The following is an 11832-nucleotide window of genomic DNA, read 5'->3' on the forward strand; positions in this document are numbered from 1 at the left end:
CATTCCCTCGATTTATAAATTGTGTGCATGATTTACTGATTCCCTTGAATTATAAATCCTGCACATGATTTACTGATTCGTTCCCTTGATTTATAAATCATGAAGATGATTTACTGATTCATTCCATCGATTTATAAATCATGCTCACTATTTACAAATTAGTAAATAGTCGCATGAATTAACCTACTATTTTTTTCCCTGCATGTCATGTGTGGGGCTCCGTAGTATTGATATCAACTACAGGAAGAATTATGAAGAGTGCACAAGATAAAGTGTTGACTGTGTCAGTGCCTCACATGTACAGTATGTGCTTGTGATCTTACACTGCCGTCTAGTGGTTGAATATGAATACTGCACTGAGTGAATGCATTTTTATTTATGATCTTTATTACAGATATTCTAAGCAGCTGCATTGGTGACATTACTCTCCTGAGTGAGGGACTTCCTGTGAGTGATGTCACCGTCCATCTGTGAGTCGCTGTGACCCGATGACATCAGTTTCTGTAATGCAGCTTTACCCCTCCACAGCTGGACTGGATTTACTGTTACCATGATAATGACTTAGTCATACTGACATTTTACAAACTTTTCATCCCAGTGGTATATTATAATGGAAGCCCTGACAGTCAGTGAGCGTGTGTATCTGTGTGATGTGCAGTGATTATATGTGTGTTTAAACAGAGTGTGTAAATTCAGGGTGTGTTTATTTTGACTGTTAATGGAGTGTGAATATATTACTCAAGGAGATTAAGCATGTCATATGTGCTAATAAAACAAAGAGAATCTTCTGAAACAACACTTACTGTCAGACCAAAACTTTATATAGAGCTATATACTGTGTATAAATATGGTATTTCATACAATAATATTAACTATATGGTATTATAACACAATACTTGTTTATTGGCCTAATAATTGGCTTGGCCATTATCATTGAGAAATAAATAATTACACAACAATATCAAATTACACAATAACAGAAATGAAAGCACTGTACAAATGCCACTGAATGTTTCAAGAACTGTGCAAAATAATATGTTTATAAACATTTTTAGCTCTGGTATCATATCTTGGCAACAGAATGGAATATCAGAATGATCTAGTGACCCTTCATCACTCCAGCTGCTCTTATTGCCTCATCTGTGATCTCTCCATCCTCAGAGCCCAAAGCCAGAGAGAGTGTGACTGATTAATGCAGCGCGTGTCCAGCAGGTGTCGCTGTAATAAAGCAAAATTCTCAAAAAGATGTTACAGGAGCAGAGGAAAATGAGTCAAATCAGACACTATATATATTTTTTTGTATCATGAATGCCTGAAACATATTAATCCATACAATTTTAGCTTTCCTTATAGTTTTAACAATAAACATGGAAATTAACATTGAATTGGGAGAATACACCTGATTCTAACTTAGCTCTAGATCTGATTAATAAATGCATATTTTAATAACAATAATGATGAAAAAGTATTACCTGACTGTGACCATGTTGAGAAACACTGCAACAAAAACATACACTAGTTACAAGCAACAGTCCACATGAAAATGAGAGAGAAAGAACACTTCAACTCTGTCCAACTTTTCCAAAGGCCATTAAAAAAGTTTCTTGTGATGCATAATCTCCTGAAAAAATACAAACCAACCTTCAAATCCTACAGAATCCATGTGTACACACACACACACAGGAGTCAAACACACTTAGATGTCCGCATCAATAGAGATTTACAAAAGTGATTTCATATCCATAGAAAGCACATTAAATGCAAGTAAAACATCTACTTTTAAGGTTTCAAATAAGTTTTGGGAGAATTAAATGTCAAAATGTGGGTGAAAATGTTCCATAGTCATTCAGTGTAACACTTATTTAAGTAAAAATCGAAACAACACACTTATTCTGACCTGTACATATTAAAATATAGCATACTAAATTTTATTGCATTTTAAATAAGTAAAAAAAAAAAAGTCTTGCTGACAAATGGGCAAAACTTAGGATAGTGGCAAAGTTTAAAAATGTAAAATTACAAGTAATTAACATGTGGGGTAAGAGTAATTAGTCTTTAATATGGCATAAATAGGTTTTTGTTGTAAATATCCCTGACAGTATATATTGTTACACTGAATGACATTTTTTAGTTTTTGTCTTCTGTAAATCATGGTAAAAATTTATAATATTTAATTTTTGCTTAGAAAAAAAAAAAAAAAAAAAAAAATTAATCAGGACCCATTCTGATGTATAGAAAATTAACAACAATTCGAAGCTGTATAACACTTGTTATGATGATTGAATTTTATTTGTCTTTGACCCACATGCATATGCATAAATAAAATAAAATGCAATAAAAAAAAAAGCAGCTGTGTATGTTTAGCATTTTTGGGATTTTATAAATATATGCAAGTTTATATTATTATATTTGACATAGCAGATATTTACATTCAACAAGACACAATAACAGTACAGTATTTATTCACACATTTCCTGTTCATAATTTGATTCCTCCTCTATCAGTTGCAATATTTTGCTCTCAATGTTCATGACAAAATCCTCAAAGTAGTGAAAAAAGCTGAAAACTGAAAGTATAAAGAGGGGAGTGACTGAAGAGAGAGAGAGAGAGAGAGAGAGAGAGAGAGAGAGAGAGAGAGAGAGAGTTGTGGCATGATTTGTTTGCTGATCAGAGCCAATAGAAAGCTCGCAGGGTGATAAGATCCACATGCGAGTGAAGGAGAAGAGCCAGAAACGAGAGTTCAAACAAACAGAGAAAGAGAGAGAGAGAGAGATTTATAGAGTCACCTCGAGAAATCAGCATCAGAGTCTCGGAGAATCCCTCAGTCGGGAATCACAGACTCCTGAGGAACCTCCATCTTCTCCTCCATGGGCTTCATCATCCGCGTCCCCCTGCGTCTCTGACTGCGCACGCCTCGAGGTGAGTCCGGGAGATGTGTGGAGAGCTGCTGATCTGTGAGTGTGTGTGTGTGTGTGTGATCCGATTACTGCGTTTCTGCGGGTGGTGAGCGCGCGCACCAGCACTGTCGGGTAAAGAGGATTTGTGGAGCCTTGCGCAGCATTTCTGATTCTGTTTGTGAGTCACACACTCCATCCTTCACTTTTAGCCACACAAATATTGCTATGGTTTTATAATTAATAATCATACTCGTGATTAGAGCCGATGATCGGCTGGTATTTGAGATTATTAGCAGCATCAGTATTAATCATCAGCTGCTTGACAGATTAACACGTGACTAATAAACTTCCAAAATCCACTGACAATCTTTAAAGTTTCATTTGGATGTTCCTCTAACAGTTTTTGAATGTTGCTGCTTGTTTCAGAGAACATTCAAATGTAACATTCTCATGATGTTTGAAGAATGATACAATACAATGGAATGTTCATTTAACGTTCGAATAACCAAGAAAGACTTTTGAATATTTAAAAATAACTTCTAACGTTCTAAGAACATCAGCTGCGATACATTTTAAAGTCTTTGTTTCTACAGCGCTTTATACAAGACAGATTCACAGTAATAAACAGGAAAATAGAGTTAATGTTGTAAAATTAAGTTTTTAATGCTTAAAATAATTAAGTTGAGTGCATCTCCTTTGCTGTAATTAAACTGTCACATCATCATCATCATCATCATCATCACTGTGCTTGAACACAAATGCTGAACTGAACTCTACAGAGAGACGGATCAAAGACATCAAGATCTTATGAAGAGCAAATCTGGTGATGAAGATCTGCAGCTCATGAACATCAAACGGAAATATTCAAATGGAAATATAATAGAGTTACTAAAGATGAAACCTTATATATTCCCATATTTCTGAAATCAGATACTTGTTTAAATATTTCAATCATAACTAGACAATGAACATTCAACTTTCAGCTAACTGATTGATCAGCCTTTAAACAGAAATCATCAAGCACAATGCAATTTATGTCACTATATCTCATTATACACTAAAAAATGCTGGGTCAAAAACAACCCAAGTTGGGTTGAAAATGGACAAACCCAGCAATTGGGTTAAATCTTTTATTTAACTCAACTATTGTTTAAAAATGACTTAAAATGAACCCAAAATATGCTGTAAACTAACATTAATAAGTTGATTAAATAAAAAACATTAAATTGCTTATTAATAAATGTTCACCTTTTGATTATTATTGTCTCCTCTAGTAATTATGTGTCTGATTTTTAATTTCCAGCATATTTTGGGTTCATTTTAAGCCAGACATATACAAACAAACATTTAACCCAATCTCTGGGTTTGTCCATTTTCAACCCAACTTGTGTTGTTTTGAACCCAGCATGTTTTAGAGTGTGTATATTTCACTGCATGCACATACACTGGAATGGTTACATTAGCAGAAACTAAGTTTTTCAGCTGGTGGCAATTACATGTGTGTGTGTTTTGGTGACAGGAGTGTATTGCGGTCCTGCGCTGGAGTCTGTCCGCCGCGGGCGACTCTAGAGCCGCTCTGAACATTAACTCTGTTTTGAAAGCAAATGAACTGGAAGCTCCGCCACTTTCACAGCGCTGTGATCGACTTTGATAACATGCTGTTCATTTTCACAGACGGCATGTGCGGCGTGTGTCTGACAGACTGACTGATTGACTTTTAAAAGCGTGTTGTTAAGAGAACGGAAATATGTGCATCGCAGAAGCAGCTTTCTTCACTAACAGTGTTTGTGTTTGAGCAGTTCCATTCAAGATAAAGAGTTTGGGCACACTAGATCTTGACTTTTTGCCGTTATAAAATGCTAGTACGCAGAAGTATTAAACATGATAATTGGAATAATGAAAGTCTAATTACAGGCTCAGAGTGAATGAATGTGTGGCTCATCCAATATATATATTTGTTTATTATGTCAATGTGGTTTTGTGTCACTTCCTGTGACCCCACCCATCTTCCTCGACCCTTAACAAAGGTCACGCCCTTTCCTTTTGCCTCAAATGGCTCCTGACCCCTGCTAACCCGCTCATTGAGAAGGATTGGCTTTCTGTCCAGATCTCCAGTGCCGTCTCACTTTCAGATAAAGACACATCTGCTTCCCTCATCCAGAGGATTTGCTCAGTTTTATCCAGGCTCATACTGATTCAAATCTAATGTTGTGAGAACCTTAAAGGGTTAGTTCACCCAAAAATGAAAATTCTGTCATTAATTACTCACCCTCATGTCGTTCCACGCCTGTAAGACCTTCATTCATCTTCATTCAAATTAAGATATTTTTGATGAAATCCGATGGCTCAGTGAGGCCTGCATAGCCAGCAATGACATTTCCTCTCTCAAGATCCATTAATGTACTAAAAACATATTTAAATCAGTTCATGTGAGTACAGTGGTTCAATATTAATGTTATACAGCGACAAGAATATTTTTGGTGCGCCAAAAAAACGACTTATATAGTGATGGCCGATTTCAAAACACTGCTTCAGGAAGCTTTACGAATCTTTTGTTTTGAATCAGTGGGTTGGAGCACTGCCAAAGTAACGCGAACTATTGAAATATCTAAACACTTATGACATAAAGCCTCGTTTACTGAAACCACGTGACTTTGGTGCTCCAAACCACTGATTTGAAACAAAAGATTCGTAAAGCTTCATGAATCAGTGTTTTGAAATCACCCATCACTAGATATTGTTAAATAAAGTCGTTATTTTGTTTTTTTTCTTGGCACACAAAAAGTATTATTGTTGCTTTATAATATTAAGGTTGAACCACTGTAGTCACATGAACTGTTTTAATTATGTTTTTAGCAGCTTTCTGGGAATCTGAATCGGATTTTATCAAAAATATCTTCGTTTTAATCCGAAGATAAACAAAGGCCTTAGTTCACCCAAAAATGAAAATTATCCCATTATTTACTCACCCTCAAGCCATCCTAGGTGTACATGACTATCTTCTTTCAGGCAAACACAATTGGAGAGATATTTAAAAATATCCAGGCTCTTCCAATGGGGAGCGAGATTTTGAAGTCCAAAAAAGTGCATCCATCCATCATAAAAGTAATCCATACAGCACCAGAGGGTTAATAAAGACCTTCTGAAGCAAAGTGTTTTTGTAAGAACATTTCTCTTTAAAAATTCTCGTTTTAGACTTCTAATTCATGATTTTCTGTCAGAGGTCACTCTTCCGCCGGAACTAAACCAGTGTAAAGTTATAAATATGGATTTTTTTCTTACAAAAACGCATCACTTTGCTTCAAAAGGCCTTTATTAACCCTCTGGAGTCGTATGGATTACTTTTATGATGGATGAATGCACTTTTTTTGGGCTTCAAAATCTCGAACACCATTCACTCCCATGATAAAGCTTGGAAGAGCCCGGATATTTTTAAATATAACTCTGATTGTGTTCGGCTGAAAGAAGATCATATCCATCTAGGATGGCTTGAGGGTGAGTAAATCATGGGATAATTTTCATTTTCGGGTGAACTGTCCCTTTAAGCTTGGGAAGTAGCTTTTATATACATAGACAAAATCTACAGTCTAAGAGAGAAACACTTCTGACAGGTCAATTAAAGACTGAAGGACTAAATCAAATAAAAGATCCTGCTGGATTCCTGGAGTTTCCCCCGTCAGCCGAAGACACTCAAGGGCCGCGGAGACACATTTCCAGTCATTGACTCCTGAACACAGCTTCAGTGACGCTGTAAGTCTTGTGCAACAGAACAGAGAGAGACGAGGAGGAGTGGAAGAGGTCGTGAGATTTATGAGGCGTCTGCGATATCAAACTCCGCCGAACACCAGCGGCTCCCGAACGCTTAAGCAACGACTCGCATTCATCATCTTTGTGCAAACAGTCCGAGTTTTTCCGAGCAGCTAGCGTAGATTCCTAATGTGGACGAGATGGAAGAGTCAGGGTTCAGAAGGGAAAAACAAAAGCCCGTCATTCCTGGAGATTTCTAATCAAGAGCAGGAAAAACTTGGAGGAAGGTTCAACCTTGACGCTCTCTGGAAGGAAACCAAGGAGCTTTGATTCATGAAAAAGAGCCGCTTTGTAAATATTTCGTTTATGGGAATGATTCACTCACATTTGTTTTTCCTTCCGGCGATGCCACATCTGTGCTAAAGATGTCCGGCGTGATTGACGGATGGCTTTCTCTCGCGCCAGAGCCGTCGTAGCTCTCCTGACTGCGGGCGAAGTGACAAATTAAAGTTAATCTGTGACTTCCTGTCTTCACAGGAAACAGTCGGGGTGAAACTCTTCGACCCCAGAGATCACTTTAGAGATGCTGAAGAACATGAGGAGGGATTTGATTAAACTGACCCATCATAATTAGTCATATGGAGGATATTCACAATATATGTGTGTGCTTTATTTATTACGGGTTCAAGCGTGTAGATCTGAAACTCTGTTGTAATTGTTCAAATTTCCAAGGATCAGCATTCTCCACTAAAAGTGATCAGACCAAACTGTAAGTCGTAGAGACTTGAAAATTTGAGGGCTGGTAGTGCTCACACCATCTACAGCGTCACCAAGGCTTGCCCAAAACTGTTGGAAAAATCCTTTGCTTAAGATGGACAAAATGCCACGGATTCGATTGTCATTCTGGCAAAATGTTCAGGTATTTTGGATTTTTTTTGAAAAACCCTTTGAGAACTAGTCCTAGGTTTTTGACCCGATCGGAACCAAACCAGTGAAGCAAGATTATCTGGAGTCTGATTGTCAGTAATTATCAAAAAAAGTTGAAATTTCGATTCACGGTCTCAAAGGGGTGCCAAAACGTTTGAAGTGGGCGGAGCTACTTTTACTAAAATGGCTATAACTTGTGAACGGAATGAGATATTTTCACCAAAATTGGTACACGTATGTATGGGCTCAATTTTTGGTCATGTGAAAAAAATCGTGGCGATTGGCCACTTGGTGGCGCTATAACAGGAAAAAGAACCTAAAAATGGCTATACCTACTTGACCGTTAGTCTGATTAACTTGAAAATTGGCATGCAGTGTCTTTGTCCAAGGTGTCATGATTGTCTATGAGGACATTGACGTATCTCAAAAAACATGTCCGCCATCGGCCAATGAAGTTTGAGCAGCTATCAGACAAGGTTATGGATGCCGATCAAAACAAAACTCGCTGAGCCTGTTTGACTCACGGCCCTAGAGGCCTGTGAGAAATTCAAAAGAAATTGGCCACAAGGGGGGCGCCTTCATGTTTTTCATGTGCATCAAAGATCGTATATCACATGATTTTTCGCACACACCCATGAAATTCATACCACATAGTAGAACTCATCATTCTGAGCAACTTTGCCTCTAGGACCGCCGCTGTCCATCGAATTGTTCGTTAAATATTGGAGATTATTTCAAAAACCTACTTTGGCGAACTGATCCTAAGTTTTTTTTCTCTGGAAAAAATTCTCGGGACTCTCGGAGTCAATAAACTATGGCCTTTGGATAGCTATAGCAGGATAATTTAGAAAATTGGTGTGGCCAAGTCTACCCAAAAGCCAATCATTCCTAAATGAAAACTCAGAACTTGGCATCATTACATGAGCATGTGCAGCACATGATTCTAAAGAAGTATGGAAACTTTTATGGATATAGGTGGGTCTATTTCCTATAATAAAAACATTTCCTACAATAAATTGCCTGCATTGGCTGTAAATGGTCTTTTCCATCTATGACTGAGATGGTTACAGGCTTTGCTAAATAAAACATTACCTTTTTACGCATGTGCTGAAAGGCCTTAAAGCACTTGAATACAGCTATATTACTTTTAATTTTAATCATTAGATGGTATGACTCAGTGAGTGAGTGTGTGAGTGTGAAAAAAATCCTTTGTTCCTTACATTCAAACTCAAATTGCTATACTGCATCCTGTTTAAAATCTCAAATTCAGTAATTAAATTAGAATTTAAAGGACATTCTCAATTCAGTTCTGAATGATGTTCAACCTGTGGTTTGTAGTTGGATAATTACTTTATCTGATGTAGTAACCTCGTTAATCCTGAAGGAAGAGTGTTTGGTCGTGTGTGTAACTGTCCGATCTCTCCGTCTGTTCCAGGATGAGCTGTAAGGTGGCGCTGTGGCTGCTGCTCGCCGGCACGCTGTGTGTTGTCTCCGCCGGCCGCAAGATCCGGCCGCAAGGCTCCATCCCGTCGCCCTACAAAACCAGCTCCAACACCTCGGACCGGCGTGCTCGCAAACAGGAAGTGCTGGCCTCCAGCCAGGAAGCGCTGGTGGTGACGGAGCGCAAGTACCTGAAGAGCGACTGGTGCAAGACGCAGCCGCTGCGGCAGACGGTCAGTCAGGAGGGCTGCAGGAGCCGGACGGTCATCAATCGCTTCTGCTACGGCCAGTGCAACTCCTTCTACATCCCGCGACACGTCAAGAAGGAGCAGGAGTCGTTCCAGTCGTGCGCCTTCTGCCGGCCGCACCGCTTCACCAGCCTCACCGTGGAGCTCGACTGCCCCGACCTGCAGCCGCCCGTCCGCTACCGCAAGATCCAGCGCGTCAAGCAGTGCCGCTGCATGTCCGTCAGCGTGTCCGAGTCTGGGAAACAGTGAGAGGACGATGCTTTACTGTAGACACCTGCTGCTAATCTGAGCTGAAAGACTGCGAACCTTCAGCACAGCGTCTTCAGACGGAGAGAGGAAAACTGATGGTGTTTGAGAGACTGTTCAAAGACAGACGAGATCCAGGCGTGACCTTCAGTGCTGGTTAACAGAAAACATGCAGAAAACACTCTTAGAAGAAAAGGTGCTGTATAGAGCCTTAAAGGATTCTGTCAGGCGATTCATATAGAAACTCTTAAGAATAAAGGTTCCAGAAGGGGGTTTCTATGGAAGCTTGTATAAAATGTAATTGCGACTTCTCACAATTCTGACATTTTTTTCTTAGAAACACGAGTTATAAAGTCAGAATTGCGTGATATAAACTCGCAATTTCAAGAGAAAAAAATTTGCAACTTTCTCATAATTCTGACATTTTTCTCAGAATTGTGAGATTTAAATTTGCATTTGTAAGTTATAAAGTCAGAATTGCTTGATAACTTTCAATTGTGAGAAAAAAAAAAATGAATTCTGACTATCGACTTTGTAACTCGCAATTCCGACTTTATATCACGCAATTCTGACTTTATAACTCGCAATTCCAACTTTATATCTCGCAATTCTGATTTTATACCTTGCAATTCCGACTTTTTAGCTCACAGTTCCAACTATATCTCGCAATTCCGACTTTATACCTCGCAATTTCCACTAACTCGCAATTGCGAATTTTTTTTGCAACTTTCTCACAATTCTGACATTTTTCTCAGAATTGTGAGATTGAAATTTGCATTTGTAAGTTATAAAGTCAGAATTGCTTGATAACTTGCAATTGCGAGAAAAAAAAAAAGGAATTCTGACTTTATATCGACTTTATATCTCGCAATTCAGAATTGCACAAATCTCGCAATTCCGACTTTATACCTCGCAATTCCGACTTTTTATCTCGCAATTCCGAGTTTTTATCTCGCAATTCCGACTTTATCTCGCAATTCCAACTTTATATCTCGCAATTCCGACTAACTCGTTATTGCGAAAAAAAATGTGCAACTTTCTCATAATTCTGACATTTTTCTCAGAATTAAGAGATTTAAATTTGCATTTGTAAGTTATAAAGTCAGAATTGCTTGATAACTTGCAATTGCGAGAAAAAAAACTGAATTCTGACTTTATCGACTTTATATCACGCAATTCTCTGACTTTATAACTTGCAATTTCTAACTTTATATCTCACAATTCAGAATTGCACAAATCTCGCAATTCCGACTTTATATCTCACAATTCCAACTTTATATCTCGCAATTCAGAATTGCACAAATCTCGCAATTCCGACTTTATATCTCGCAATTCCGACTTAATATCTCGCAATTCCGACTTAATATCTCGCAATTCCGACTTTATATCTCGCAATTCCGACTTTATATCTCGCAATTCCGACTTTATATCTCGCAATTCCGACTTTATATCTCGCAATTCCGACTAACTCGTAATTGCGAAAAAAAATTTGCAACTTTCTCATAATTGACATTTTTCTCAGAATTAAGAGATTTAAATTTGCATTTGTAAGTTATAAAGTCAGAATTGCTTGATAACTTGCAATTGCGAGAAAAAAAACTGAATTCTGACTTTATCGACTTTATATCACGCAATTCTCTGACTTTATAACTTGCAATTCCAACTTTATATCTCACAATTCAGAATTGCACAAATTTTGCAATTCCGACTTTATATCTCGCAATTCAGAATTGCACAAATCTCGCAATTCCGACTTTATATCTCGCAATTCCGACTAACTCGTAATTGCGAAAAAAAATGTGCAACTTTCTCATAATTCTGACATTTTTCTCAGAATTAAGAGATTTAAATTTGCATTTGTAAGTTATAAAGTCAGAATTGCTTGATAACTTGCAATTGCGAGAAAAAAAACTGAATTCTGACTTTATATCACGCAATTCTGACTTTATAACTTGCAATTCCAACTTTATATCTCACAATTCAGAATTGCACAAATCTCGCAATTCCGACTTTATTTCTCGCAATTCCGACTTTATATCTCGCAATTCCGACTTTATATCTCGCAATTCCGACTAACTCGTAATTGCGAAAAAAAATGTGCAACTTTCTCATAATTCTGACATTTTTCTCAGAATTAAGAGATTTAAATTTGCATTTGTAAGTTATAAAGTCAGAATTGCTTGATAACTTGCAATTGCGAGAAAAAAAAACTGAATTCTGACTTTATATCGACTTTATATCACGCAATTCTGACTTTATAACTTGCAATTCCAACTTTATACCTCGCAATTCAGAATTGCACAAATCTTGCAATTCCAACTTTTGAT

The 11832-nt window shown here is 37.7% G+C and overlaps 1 protein-coding gene and 1 long non-coding RNA gene across 3 annotated transcripts; one reads left to right on the forward strand and one right to left on the reverse strand.

Annotated features, from left to right (window-relative positions):
- Nucleotides 1–400: 400 nt before the first annotated feature.
- LOC125255940 lies at nt 401–3100 on the reverse strand. Its single transcript, XR_007182032.1, has 3 exons — nt 2787–3100; nt 1473–1497; nt 401–1218 (listed from the first exon to the last, which is right to left on the reverse strand). It is a non-coding gene; the product is annotated as an uncharacterized LOC125255940 (long non-coding RNA).
- Nucleotides 2801–9900, forward strand: grem2b (gremlin 2, DAN family BMP antagonist b). Of its 2 annotated transcripts, none has more exons than XM_048171542.1 (2): nt 2801–2919; nt 9007–9900. In XM_048171542.1, the coding sequence occupies exon 2, from the start codon at nt 9008–9010 to the stop codon at nt 9506–9508; it is 501 nt and encodes a 166-aa protein (XP_048027499.1). In that variant the 5' UTR covers nt 2801–2919; nt 9007; the 3' UTR covers nt 9509–9900. The 2 variants fall into 2 exon arrangements, with proteins under 2 accessions (XP_048027499.1, XP_048027498.1); XM_048171541.1 differs by lacking the exon at nt 2801–2919 and adding an exon at nt 6415–7563.
- The last annotated feature ends 1932 nt before the right edge of the window (nt 9901–11832 follow it).

Source organism: Megalobrama amblycephala, linkage group LG20 (genome assembly GCF_018812025.1).
Source record: "Megalobrama amblycephala isolate DHTTF-2021 linkage group LG20, ASM1881202v1, whole genome shotgun sequence".
Taxonomy (NCBI): domain Eukaryota; kingdom Metazoa; phylum Chordata; class Actinopteri; order Cypriniformes; family Xenocyprididae; genus Megalobrama; species Megalobrama amblycephala.